The 14,296-nt window shown below is 38.0% G+C and overlaps 1 protein-coding gene across 7 annotated transcripts in view; it reads left to right on the forward strand.

Annotated features, from left to right (window-relative positions):
- Nucleotides 1-13,531, forward strand: part of SPAG9 (sperm associated antigen 9) — a 138,096-nt gene extending 124,565 nt beyond the window's left edge. For 3 of the 7 annotated variants that reach the window (XM_032615049.1, XM_032615050.1, XM_032615047.1), the window contains 5 exons: nucleotides 1,405-1,518; nucleotides 2,881-2,919; nucleotides 3,844-4,020; nucleotides 7,438-7,587; nucleotides 9,889-10,654. In XM_032615049.1, coding sequence (XP_032470940.1) covers nucleotides 1,405-1,518; nucleotides 2,881-2,919; nucleotides 3,844-4,020; nucleotides 7,438-7,587; nucleotides 9,889-10,004 — 596 coding nt within the window. In that variant the 3' untranslated portion in view covers nucleotides 10,005-10,654. Of the gene's footprint in view, nucleotides 1-1,404; nucleotides 1,519-2,880; nucleotides 2,920-3,843; nucleotides 4,021-7,437; nucleotides 7,588-9,888 lie in introns of all 7 variants that reach the window. The other 4 variants (XM_032615046.1, XM_032615045.1, XM_032615048.1 and 1 more) reach the window with 2 other exon arrangements.
- Nucleotides 13,532-14,296: the final 765 nt, after the last annotated feature.

Consider the following 14,296-nt stretch of genomic DNA (forward strand, 5'->3'; position numbering starts at 1 on the left):
CAGATATCACTGAGACATACCTCCACTTATGTAATGCCAGCCACTTTCAGAATATTCTTGTCTTTAGGTGAGATGACATTTTGTGACATTATCAGAAGAACTTAAATGGTCTGGACCTCTCTCCTTGCTCACTCTGTTCTGCCCACACTGACCTAAACTCAACAAGTTCTTTCCCATTTCAAGGCCCTCACATGTGCTGTATCCTCTGTCTGAGAAGTTTTTCTTAGTCCCTTTTTACTTGGCTTTCAGGGCATATCTTATGTGTCACATCCAGAAGAGACCTGTCCTGATCTCCCAGTTTTATTTAGGACCTCTTATACTTTTTCTTCATGGGCTTATTTATCATTACTGTGGTTGTACCAGTATCATACATACTGTCTCCCTCCCCCACAGAACTTAATCTTCATGAAGGGCAGGGACTATCTTTGGTTTGTTCCTTGCAGTATCCTTAGCATCCCAGTCCAGTGCTGTATGACTATTGGGGTTGTCACAAATGATTTCTTTATGAAGAGAGGTTGAACTGCATCAGTGTTTTTTAACTTTTTTAGAGTCGTCGCCCTCAGGAAACCTGATGTGCCCTCTCCCTTGAATCAGCCATATATACTCATAGACATAAACTCATTTCAGGAATATACTTTGCCCATAAGTTAAAGATCTCTAGCTTAGACTATTTAAGGTTCCTTCTAACACTGTGATTCTATGATCATACTCTCATTTCTAGTAAGTAGAACTTAAGAGTAACTAGATGCTGTTTGTCTTAAATGTATTATCTGTTTAATAATTTTGCCTCTCAAATCCCTGAAAATAAGATCAGTTTAAAAATTCCCTTGAAATAAAAAAGTGCATTTATTCTTCTAAATTACATGCATATGGTATCCTAAAATTTCTAAACTGCTTTAGACTCAAATATATAAACAAGGAAAGAATATAGGTTTTGTTAGCAAAGATTGTTTCTTACCTGTGAAAAGAAAATTAAGGCAAGCAAGAACTCTCTCCGTTTATGAAATGGAAGGACATTTAACTTCCCCAATCTAGTAAACTGTTTTTTTGTTTTGAGGTTGAGGTTTTTTTGTTTTGTTTTGTGTTTTGGTTTGTTTGGTTTTGCAGCTCCTTAAGTAAATCCTGTATCATATTTCCTGATCCACAGCATCTTCCTTCTTAATGATAATGTAATGCCAGCCGCTTTTAGAGTTTTCTTTTTCCATTAACCGTGAATTGTCAGCTAGATGATAAAGCCAAATGAGCGTTTGCCTTGATTGATGTGCACCTTCTTCAGGAGACATCCAACTAGCTCTGGTCACATTTCCTCTCTGCTATATTAGTCCAGCTACTCTTAGGGACTTGGAACCTAAAACATCATCTGCTCTAGTTTTTCAATAAAATGTCTTCTCTCCCATCATACAGGTACTGGAAAACTGGGCTTCTCTTTTGTGAGGATCACAGCTCTTATGGTGTCTTGCAATCGTTTGTGGGTAGGGACAGGAAACGGTGTCATTATCTCCATCCCATTGACAGAAAGTAAGTACGTTTTTAGGTGACTGTCACAGGAGAGTTGTGGGGAACAGCCTTGTCTGGAATTCAGGTAGAAGGAATTGTTTAGTTATTGGCAAATCTGTGGTAATTCAGAAAGTCAGACTGATGGCAGAGATCTAACTATTGTTCCTTCACTCTTTCTATGAAATTTATAGACTCTAGCAAGTATATCAGGACCAATATTTACAGTTAAAAGTTTTTCATTGTGAGAAACTCTTTCTCATTTCAGGAATCATGGTCCTGTTTCATCTCAAATAATGGTTGATGTCCATTTTTTCTTCCAGCTTTATTGTACTAGTATCCAGAAACACTACCTAACTATCTAATATCCTAGTTTTCCATATCTCTGTGGCAGTTAGTTTAGGATATTCCATTTGGCTTAAGAGTTGTGGGAAAAGTTTCTTAGGAGGTCAGCAAATCCTTCCTGACATTGGAGACAAGACATTTACCTCTGTTTGAAAAGAATGTGAACAATATGTACACTGTTTGTTTTTTATATTTGCTTCATTATTATTATTTTTGTGAACAAAATGTGCGTTGTATGTTTTTCATATTATGTTCCATTACATTGATCATTCATTAAATAAGTGTTTTTGTGTTGCAAAATTCATGGGCAGGGAATGATTTGGGAAAAAAAAGTGCCATAAGTCCATAAAATAAGTCAATAAATAAACACCTCAGAATTTTCAGGGGAAAGGAGGAGGACTGGATGGTGGTATATCTGAAGCCTTTAAAGAACCTAAATTCTTTTTTTTTTTTTTGGCCACACCGCGAGGCTTGTGGGATTTTAGTTCCCCAGCCAGGCAGAGAACCCGTGCCCCTGGCAGTGGAAGCAAGGAGCCCTAACCACTGGACCACCAATTTAAAGAACCTAAATTCTTAATCCCAGCTGTATTTTCTACAACTACTTATAAATCTACATGTTTAGATCACTTCTTATATCTTAAGAGATTCCAGGATCCCCAGAGTTCATTTCAGTTCTTTACAGACCAGAGTTCCATTTTAGCATAGTTACTTGCACGGGATTTCTTAAAGAAAAGGGGGAAATATTAGCGTTTAGAAAATGTTCCCCAGTAAGTTCTCATTCACTTAAATTGCTTTATAATTAAGAAAAGCAAAATCACAGTAAATAAATTGTCCTTTTTGAGCAGAGATATTCTTTAGAGGCTTTGCTAAGAACTTTGTGTGTTTCTTGGTATTATACCAAGTTGGATTTTGTTAATTTAGTTAGGAGTTTTGAGCTCCTGAGTTGCCAGATAGAAGACGCTGAGAGTGGCATCTCATAGTAATCCTTCTCCTCCCTGTCATGCACCTCTCCATGTCCCCTTTCCTCCTTTCTCACTTTAGCCGTAATCCTCCACCAGGGACGTTTACTGGGGCTGAGGGGTAAGTGCAGATCCTGAACCACACTCTTCTTTCTGGCTTCTCATGGCCACCGTGAGGCCGTTCTCACGTCTCTTGATACCCTCTTGAATGTTCCTAAATGTCATCCACTTGCAGTCACTGCATTGCAGCAGGTGTTTTTTTGTTTTTTTTTTTTTTAATGTCTGTTACGTGGCCACCAAGCTACTGCTCAGCAGCTTAGTCTGTTTATCATCTTTTGTTGCAGCTGACCTTTCTTTCAGACTTTGTTTTCCCTCCAATAAAAACACGAAACATCTCTGAACACTGTCATTAATCTACATTGTTTACTCCTGTTACCAATCATGTTTCTTTCATTTACTTACTGGTCCATGGAATGGGGATGTTTTGTGAGTCTGGTCATTCTAAAATAATTCAGCAAACCATCAGTCTGGTGTAAATAAAAGCTACTCTATTGTACTGGATGGATCCTTTTAAACACAACTTTTTACTACCCCTCAAGGGAGATATTCTTACCACAAGGGAGAAAAAAATCAAAAGATAAACTATAAAAATTCTGCTAAAAAATATACCTATTTACTTTAAGCTATATAACCAGTTAGTTTTCTAAAATGAGGATTAAAAAACAAAACAGACATACCTAAGAAATCTTTTCTTTTATTAACTAAAATGATTTTTTTTAATTAATAGATGTGTTTAAAAAGTAAACTTAGCCATTGCCAGACTGGCAAAATCCCCTACTCCATTTACTGAGAAACTTAAAAATAACTAGCATGCTGTATATCTTTTTTTTTTTTTTCCCAGCTTTGTCTTGAGTTGGCATTGCTGCCCTTGTTTTATCTCAACTGGCTGTAGCTTTTAGATAATATCATAAGGATTAACCAGTAATCTCTTGCATCATGACTGTTTTCTAGAGGAAAATATTTGGTGTTTGGTTTTCTGTTGCAGCAAATAAAACCTCAGGAGCATCAGGAAATCGTCCTGGAAGTGTCATCCGTGTATATGGTGATGAAAACAGTGATAAAGTGACACCAGGGACGTTTATACCCTATTGTTCAATGGCACATGCACAGCTTTGCTTCCACGGGCACAGGGATGCTGTGAAATTCTTTGTGGCAGTCCCAGGTGAGTTAGATTGTTCTATTGAGAAGTTGTATGTCCAATTGACTGTTGAGCAATGTGCATTTGAACTGTACTGATCCACTTATACACAGATTTTTTTCAGTAGTGAACACTACACTACTACATGATCCATGGTCGGTTGAGTCTTTGGATGCAGACTGTGGACACAGAGGAACCATGAATATGGAGGGCTGACTATTAATTTCACTCAGATTTTTGACTGCGCAGAGGGTCAGTGCCCCAACCCCTGCATTATTCAAAGGCCAACTGTAATTGTCTGTCCCTTGGTTCCTCTACCTAGTCTAATACTAAGTACTGAAATGAGGGATAACTCCAGTATAACGCATGAAATGTTCTATAACGGAGGTACGAATAAAGTGCTATAGAGATACTTGATAGAAGCTGTTTTGGAATCTCTCCTCTACCCCAAAAGCAAACTTGATTTTAGACTTCTTTACTTTTGAAGAGCAATGGTATTATTTTGTCACTGCAGAATGCCGAAAATGGTTTTGGCCTCATAAAGGAGATTTCTAGAAAGAAGTCCCCATCATCAAGGCTATATTCAGGAAGAGATGGAAAATGTGCTCCGATACCTTTAGCGCTATGCCAAGAAGCAGCAGGAGTCGGGGGTTCTGGGCCTTTCCCACTTGCCCTGTTGTCTTGAGCAAATTGCTTAACCTCTGATACTCATTTCTTTATTTCCTAAGTGGATGTGATTAATATCTGCTCTGCCAACCTCATTTGTTGTAAAGATTAATGAAAGGGCTTTGGGAACTATAAAGCACCATCCAGATGAAAGGTGGCAGTGATGACGTCCAGTGAAAAATGTTCTGTCCCTTGAGAATACTAAAGTGATGTTATTGATCATCTGTAAGCAGGACCTATGGTTTGGATTTTTTTTCCCTGTAAGAGGCAAGTTTAGGAGTTAGACAAAGTTCAAATCTGGCTTTGCCACACCAACTGTGTGATGTTGGACATGGTGGTATCTCAGTGTATTAGTCAGGGTTCTGCCGAGGAACAGAACTAATAGGGTGTGCGTTCGTGTGTGTGTGTGTGTGTGTGTGTGTGTGTATGAGAGCGAGCGAGCAAGTGCAAAGAGGGGGAGGGAGGGAGAGAGAGATTGATTTAATTTAAGGAATTGGTTCATGTGATTATGGGGGCTGGCAATTCTGAAATCTGCAGAGAAGGCTGGCAGGCTGGAGGCCTAGGAAAGAGCTGATGTTTGCAGCTCAAGTGTAAAGGCAGCCCGGAGGCAGAATTCCCTTTTCCTTGAGGGACCTCTCTTTTTCTCTTAAGGCCTTCAGCTGATTGGCCCACCCACATTATGGAGAGCAATCTGCTTTATTCAAAGTCCACTGATTTAAATGTTCATTATTTCTAAAAAATACCTTCACAGCAGTATCTAGACTAGAGTTTGAGCAAATGTCTCGGCACCAGAGCCAAGACATTTGACACATAAAATTAGCCACTATAATTTTTCCCAAGGATGTTCCAAAGATTAAATGATTAAATGTATGTAGTATAGGGTTGGCACATGGTACCCTAACCAATTATTCAGTATTCTTAACAACATGGTAATGAACTTCTTGAAATGTACATGTATATTTTTGTATAGTTATTTCCTCAGAATAAACTTATAGAAAATGGAATTTTTTTTTAATTTATTTTTTGGCTGCGTTGGGTCTTAGTTGTGGCACGTGGGATCTTTCGTTGTGGCTCATGGGCTCTTGTTGCAATGCACAGGCTTCTCTGTAGTTGTGGCATGTGGGCTCTCTGGTTGTGGCATGCAGGCTGCAGGTTGTGTGGGCTCTGTATTTGTGGCACAGGGGCTTCAGAGCATGTAGGCTCTGTAGTTGTGGCGTGCGGGCTCAGTAGTTGTGGCACATGGGCACATGCCCTGCGGCATGTGGGATCTTAGTTCCCCGACCAGGGATCGAACCAGCGTCCCCTGCATTGCAAGATGGATTCTTAACCACTGGACCACCAGGGAAGTTCCTTTTCTTGCTTTTTTAAAAAAAAAAAATAATAATAATGCCATAGAGTCCCCTTTGAGTCTCCTTTATATTTCTCTAATCCCCTTCTCTTCCTTCTTTCCTGTCCATCTATAACCACTATCCTGAAGTTGAAATTTATCCTTCTGCCCATGTTTTTGTATTTTTACTACATTGGAACATATCTATAAACAATATATAGTATTTTTTGTATTTTTAAGTCTTATGTTACATATATATTATTCTGCAAATTATTTCTCATTTTTGAGATTTGTTAATATTTATGCATAAAAATCTAGTTCGTTCATTTAACTGTGGTATTCTAATATCTGAATAAATATGCTACCTTTTATCCATTCTCCTATAGATCAACTTCTAGGCTTTTTCTCTGTTTTCCCTCCACTATTAAAAAACAGTACTGCAGTAGACCTTCTTGTGCATATGGGAGAGACTTTTCTGTTGGGTATAAATCTGGAAGTGGAATTGGCAACATTGTTGTTTGTTGGCCAGTTGGCCCTAAGGATTAAACCATTCAGGATGGCCTTAATATCATACCACTGTGCTCTTGCTTCTGTGGCAAAACTAACTAGTCTGCTAACAGAAGTTATCTCTAGCAGGCTGGATTTCTTCTTGAGTATAATTGAATAACGCATGAATGCGGCACTGTGAAAATAAATCAAACTGTCCTATTCATGTCCAACATAAATTGTTTATAAAGTGTTTCACATCATGGGACTCTGTCCTGTTATCACCTAAAGGCGTGGTCTGTGTAGTTCGACCAAAGGACAGCAGACCTGGCAAGAAAAAATACCCCACACTCATAGAGGTTATAGTGTCAATGATATTTCAAGGTTTCTCTCTATCATTTCATGCTTAAAGATTCTACATTAGAACTTAAATGTTAGAACAAATTACACATTACCCAGTAATTTTATTTGCATAATCTAAATTAAAAATAAGATGTACTTTTCTTAAACATGAGGAGACCATGGATTTGAAATCAATTCAAATATTAATTATGAATATCCAAATTCATAAGGCTTAAGTTGAAGACTTTTCTGTCTCTTACGTAAACACACATGTACCCTTCCAGGGGAGAGATCTTTCCACTACCCCTCAGATAAAACAATGTATATTATAATAGTCTGAAGCCGGCAGCTAAGACCAGCCGAGCCACATACAGATTTCATGCTGGATTCTGGACCTACTTCTGTTTTAGTACAAAATAGCTTTACTTGGATTTCAAGCTGGGCTTCCATGACCTTTATAGATGTTTTCTGATCGTTCAGAGGCTTCTAACATCCCTAGTACTTTGGCTGTATTAGAATGTACTTACCTTGTTCAGCTTTCTGAAAATATTCAGAAAAAATGAGTCTCTCCCACCCCAATCCTTGACAGGTAATATTCACTTCTGTTCCTGTATAAATAGGTCAAGTCATCAGCCCACAAAGTGGCAGCAGTGGCACAGATCTAACGGTTGACAGAGCAGGGCCATCTGCGCAGGAGCCTGGCAGCCAGACACCCTTGAAGTCTATGCTTGTCATCAGTGGAGGAGAGGGCTACATTGACTTCCGAATGGGTAGGTCATTGCTTCTGGGGCTTTGTTTCCACTGTTCTGTGATGTGGATTTTCACCCACAGTAAGCAAGAAACTCAGATATGTGATTTCTAAGAGGTTTTCTTTGAACTCTTTACTTGGAAAATGATTTTATATTTCTTTTTTTCCTACTTTCATGATTTTTTTTTCCTTTTTATACCAAGGTGTGTTTATTTGAAGGAGCATTAGAAAACAGCAGGGTTTGGTCGTATGTTGAGGTATATGTGAAGAGCATATGGAGTCAGAAGGCCTTGGGGAAATCATTCAACCTCCCAGGACCTCAGTTTCCTCACCTGCAAAGTGGAGAAATAAAAATACTTCATAAAGTGTTGTTTGTAACCAAATTCATTTCATTTGTTCATTTTCTCACCTTGTAAACAATAATTAGCTACTGTGTACCTGTTAGCCTTGAGCATGAGATACAAAAACAAATCAGACAAAGTCTCCCTGCAGTAAGTTACAGAACAATACAGCGATAGAAACATGTTAATAAATTACAGTGTTACAGATGCTCTGATGGGGAGTAGTCAGTTTTTCCTAGGGGTAGGGGAAGAAGGAAGTCAAGAAATGATGCTTGAGATGACTCAGTACTGAAGAGCATGAGTCTGAAGAATTGGGGTGGGGATGGTATGGGGAAGGCTGGGGAGACTGGCATTCCAAGGTAAGAGATAGCTTGACCAAGGCTTAGAAATGTGAAACCACCTTAGTTGAAGAAAAACTACTTAAAAATGACTGGAACATGGAGTAGAAGCAAATATAAATTTGACCAGAGATAAATCTAGAAATGGAGGGAGGGGCTGGATTATGGAAGGCCTTTATATACCTAATTAAGGAGTTTGCACTTTAAAGCAAAGGAAAATTATTGGAGGGCTTTAAATAGAAGAGCAATATGATTATATGTGTGTGTAAATGGATTGGAGGTGTAAGACTAGAGGTAGGGAATGGGTTAGGAAAAAATAAATGAGTAAGGTAGAAATGGTAGGAGTAGACTAGCACTGTGATGGGGAATTGGTAACTGACAGAACGTGAAGGAAGAGGTAGTGATCCATTTACTTAGAGTTAATGACTATCAGAACAGAAGCAGCAGATCTGGAGGGAGTGGAATGAGGAGTTCTGTGTTGGACATGTTGACCTTGGAGTGCATGGAAGTTGGGAGTTATCTAGGTGGAAGATGTCCACCGGGCTTTTGGGTATAAGGGTTTCATATCTCAGGAGGGAGGAATATGAGGACTACTGACACGCAGTGGTACTAAAAGTCACTCACAAGGGTTGATGAGTTCACCCAAGGAGAGTATGTAGGGGCCAGAAGACAAGGTTCTAGGATAGAGCCCTGCTTTAATACTGCGCTTAAAGAATCATGAGAGCTTATGAAGGGATCTCAGAAGGAATGGCCAGAGAGGTTTCAAAGAAAACACTTGTGGAAGTGTAGTGCTTTGTAATCTGTAAAGCACTGTGATGTAAATTTATTTATTTGCTATAAATAAAAGAAACTTTTGGACTGGCCTAAAATCACAATGATTGAAAAAGTTTCTAAATGTAAGGCCTTAGAAAATATAATGTTGTAGACTGGTGACTAATACTTCAGTTTTAATTCTGTTAATAAAAAAGAATATAAAATTTAGGGTCATATAAATGACAGTGTGCCACATGTAATTAGTATAAACTAAAATTTCTGATGCAGAAGGCTTGTTGACACATTTTTGAGGCAGGGCTTTTAATGTTAAGGTTAGGAATGGTGATGTCAGTAGGAATGGAGTCACTTCCAAGTGCACTGACTGTTGGCGCAGAATTCCTTTATAGAGAGAGATGGCCTTCACTGGGCTGGGTGATTTGGAACTTTTTCTTCGATTGCAGCATGGTAGCCTGAGCCATACTAAAGAGTATGTCCGTAAAATCTTTATGTGGTCTTTTCGTTTCCACTAAAAATTGCTTAACCAGGTTTGTCAGTATCTCTAGGTAATCCAGCCTGAAAAGCAGAATTTGTCTTAAAGCATAGGTTGATTTTAATAGTAAGTATACTTTTTTAAAATTGAATTTGATCTTTTTTTTGTTCCATTTCCTTTTTCGTATCCTGTAATATTTTAACTATGAGAAATTGATCTCAGTAGTCTTTTTCAGAAGTTAGGCAGCGAAGGTTGTGACGCATGGCATTTCTTTCACTGTATTCTCTGAAATGGGCGTCAGACGAGTTTTATGCATGCTGCTCATGGACTAACCATGAGTCTGATGTGCATCAGCCTGTATCTTCAAAATGCGTAACCGGAGTCTCCGTTTCATCCACCAGGTGATGAAGGTGGAGAATCAGAGCTTCTTGGAGAGGATCTTCCACTCGAACCTTCTGTCGCCAAAGCGGAAAGGAGTCACTTGATAGTGTGGCAAGTGATGTATGGTAGTGAGTGAACCCATAGGAAACAGGTGGCGACGGGGAAGCCATCTCTTCTGCATGGTTTATTTTCCCTTTTTCCCTTTATTTAATGCTCTCTTTGTGAAATAAGTTTCACCACATAATGTATGAGCATTTTTTTTCTGTTAACTATGCTATAAAATCTGTCCTACTGTAACAATACAGGAACTAGCTGTTTTACTGCACCAGTGTTATAGGCAATTTCAGTATATTATGAACAAATCAAAGAATGTTTACTTTCTGCAAACTGGTGAATTTTAGAAAGCAATCCAGCTGTGGTTTACTCTGCCACAGCTAATGTCACTTACTTCATTTGATGGGGTCACTTTTTAGCTATCACTCATAATGAAATTAATGGAAACACTTGATAACTGAAACTGTACCATTAAGTACAATAGTAAGGTTTTCCCCAATGTATTATAAAATTGACACAAACTAATATCAGGTAGATTATCAGGATTTATCTAAATGTCCCGAGAGGGCTAAAAGCTAACTGTAAATTACTTTAACTTTCACTTTCAAATCTGACAAATCTTGTTTATATGGTATATAAAACTTTGTTTTCATCAGATTTTGCGGGGGGGGATTTTATATTAAAGAAATTAAGACTACACTATTTAAATAAAAGTTTCTTGTTTCTGACTTATTAGAGCTCTAAAGTTTATGAGGCCTGCTTCTCTGAATAGTCTGGGTGTTTTTGTTTGCTTGTTTGTTTGTTTTTGAGACTAGTCTCACTCATTTTCATACTGACATGTTTGAAAGGTTTATTATTTCTAAGGCTTAGAAGATACACTTCAGCAATGGGAGGATTTTTTTTTAAGGAAATTGTGTTTTGGATTTCTTGTATCAATGGATGATGGTGGTTGGATGAGTTTTTTTCCGTGTAAAAAATTCACTTGTTTACCAGTTGTTCTTGGACTACTCTTATCAGTTAGTAAGAGTAAAGCTGTAGTGGTGATGGAGTATGGCCTAATGAACTGAACGAGAGATTTAATTAGAAACGGTATTTTCCCTTGTTCTGTATAAAACTACACAACTGCCAGTACTTGATATTCTGTATGTAAATGGTATTTAAGCTTTTGTGCCCTTTTGAGATTAAAATGCCATCCTCAATGAAGAAGACTTTGAAGGAGAAGAAGACAAAATAGCATAAAGTAAAAGTTGACATTACAACCTTTTCACTCCAATGCCCATTTAAAAAATACAGTCCGGGTATAATTGATTTTCTTGTTTAATAAGTTTTTAAAAACCATTATGCTGCAGTTTTTTTCCCTCTCAGACTTCTTGAAAATTTATGATTTATCATTCTTAATCCATTACTTTAAGCAAAACTAAATATAAGTTTAAGCACTGTCTTAAAATATGAGGTTATTGGACAAAGGCCCCCCAGTCATCGGAAGGACTGCTTCAGGAAAAGGAAACAACAGAAGTCTCAGATTGTCTAAGCATCCTTAAGGACCAATGACTTTTTTTCTGAACTGTAATGGAAAGATATTTGTAAAAAGTACTACCAGTGTCTTTTAAGCATATAGATGATTAGGCTAGATTATAAAGTACACAGGATTTAATGCGTCAGAGGAGGCCTTTGGATCCATTTGGCCACAGGTGTCTATAAGCACATTATGTACACAGTACAATTGTGGCCACTTTAGATGGCTAGGAGAAAAAAAACTTTTGGTAAAAGCTGTATTAAAAGGATAATTTTTTTACTTGAGCTACTTAGTCACTTTTTTCAGGGCACCAAAACTTAGGTCACTTTTCTATAGCTTATAAGCTATGTTTTTATTTTATTTTATTTTATTTTATAAATCTGAGCCACTGTTGGCAATACCTTAAAAAAAAAACCCCACATTATTAAATATTTTGGAGGAATGTTGTATAAATTCACAAAAAAGAGACACCAAAGTGTTTGGGAGTGTTAATCCCAAGAAGTAAACATCCCAGAATCAGACCCCAGGTACTGTTTGATCTTTTACATGTTTCTATGACTGACTGTAATTTAGGAAATCAGGAGTTAAAGATGAAAAATGCAAACATGTTACAATGGTTGTTTATTGCTCTTTCTAAGCTTACCGGCTTTAACTTAAGGAATATAGGTGTGTGTAGTTAATTTTATCTAAAATTGTCAGATATCTGTGGCCCTGTTTAACTTCAGGGACTAGAGAGTACAAAAATGTCTGTAAAATTTGTTTTAAGAGCTTGTCTTTATGTTTGTAATTTCAGTTAAATATTTTTTGCAGATTGCTTTACTTGCACCTTTTCCCCCAACAATAGGCTTATTATATTCTTGTAGCGTTCACTTTGGTCAAGGTGGTAGCCTTAGGAAGAAAATGCCAAAATGTAAGCTTCTTGTAAGCAGCGAGTGGTTGGTGTAATTGCCTGTAGCTACCACATCAGTGGTAAAGAAGAGGCTTGAGTACCTCAGGTTGGTCTCTCCATGTAAAAAAAAAATTACCCCTGTTGGAAGAAATAAGGAATACCTGAGAATTTTCTCATTCTGTTATGTTTGGGTTATGTGTGATGTTGAACCATGTGAAATTTCCGATGTTCAAACATGGCTGATTTACAAAAATGACAGTATCATATACATCAACGTAGTACCCACTGCTCAATGCAGGTTCAAATCCCTATAAGGCAAAGGGATAATATTCTTTAGGAACTCAGTTTTGAGTGTTTTTTTCTAACTTGTGTGGATCTAAATTTTAAAAATAGGAATGAATATCTTAATAGCTGCAGCTTGTTGAGACTGTAAAACATTTTGAGTACAAAATATGCAGCACATAACTTTTCACATGAAGCGTGTTTGCATAGAAAAGGTTAAGATATATTCTCTCAGTTTCTGTGTTGTTCATTTCTTGTAAAGGTCTTCCCGCGTGTGAGAATGGACTCTTTAACATAGGTTGCCTTAGTGACAAAACAAAGCAAAACAATTGTCTCATAATACTAACTGTCCTAAAGAACGTGTGTCTTGCCAATGCTGTGGAACTGAATATTTATTTCCTTGTGAGTATTATGACCATTACCAAAGGATTCAACCAGATTTAGGGCTCTTCTTAATTGATCACGTTGAGAAAGGGACTCGTTTTGGTCCCAGTTTGTACTAAGGGAAGAGAAGAGAAGAGAAGAGAGAATTAAATGTGGAAATCATAAATGCTTTTCTAACAGGGTTATGCTATTTTGTAACACTAAATGTCTTTTCTTTTCTTTTAAAAAAATTAAGTTTTTATTATTAATTTTGTCATACACTTCTCAACACTTGAATATATTTTAGCCATTTTATGGTCTGAATTTGTTTTTTGTCCAGGACATTTTATTCAGAATTTTACTTGCCTCTATAATCTTAAAAATGGGTTCTAGAGGGTCCCACTTGCTGTTTCTTTAGAGGCTGATGCTTCATTTCTGTGAGCAAAAAGCTCATTTAGCAATGTAGTTATTTCAGTATTTATTTCTATTATGGAATCCCTGGGGTTCAGAATGTAACTTTGTACATGAAATATATATAAATATGTATATGAAACACGTATGAGGAGTGTGTTTTGTTTTGTTTTTGCCTTTCCTAGGGGTCTGACCTTGATTTACATTTGAAAGTCCAATAATCATCTCCCATCAAACATGTCATTTCCAAGGGTCAGGACTGTCGCCATTTGGCACGGGCTGAGGGTGAGCAGTGAGCAGTACATGAAGAACATGTTTGCTTGGCTCACGTGTTTAGGTGACATATGAATAATAGACAATAGGGCTTTCTGGAAACGTGGGCGAGCTGAGTAACAAGCCACACATGATACCAAGGCATACCATTTGCCCGACTACTCAGTAATAAGAGGCAGGCTGGGGCTTCCCTGGTGGCGCAGTGGTTGAGAGTCTGCCTGCCGATGCAGGGGACACGGGTTCGTGCCCCGGTCGGCGAAGATCCCACATGCCGCGGAGCGGCTGCACCCGTGAGCTATGGCCGCTGAGCCTGCGCGTCCGGAGCCTGTTGCCCCGCAACGGGAGAGGCCACAACAGTGAGAGGCCCGAGTACCGCAAAAAAAAAAAAAGAGGCTGTAATGTAGATGTTAATAATATGGTGTGCTTATTGTGACCCATTTGCTTGGGAGAGACTCTGGAAGGAAGGATGATTATAAAACTAATCATGTGGTAGCCCAGTGTGAATCCGTATTCAGTACAGTGGTATTTAGTCTAATGTCATGCGCTTTGCTTACAAGATTGTGGGGTTCTGACATGACAGTAGAAGTAGTCCTGATTGGCACGTGATAGGACAGTTCACTAGATGAAGGCACAGCCATCT

Source organism: Phocoena sinus, chromosome 20 (assembly GCF_008692025.1).
Source record: "Phocoena sinus isolate mPhoSin1 chromosome 20, mPhoSin1.pri, whole genome shotgun sequence".
Lineage (NCBI taxonomy): Eukaryota > Metazoa > Chordata > Mammalia > Artiodactyla > Phocoenidae > Phocoena > Phocoena sinus.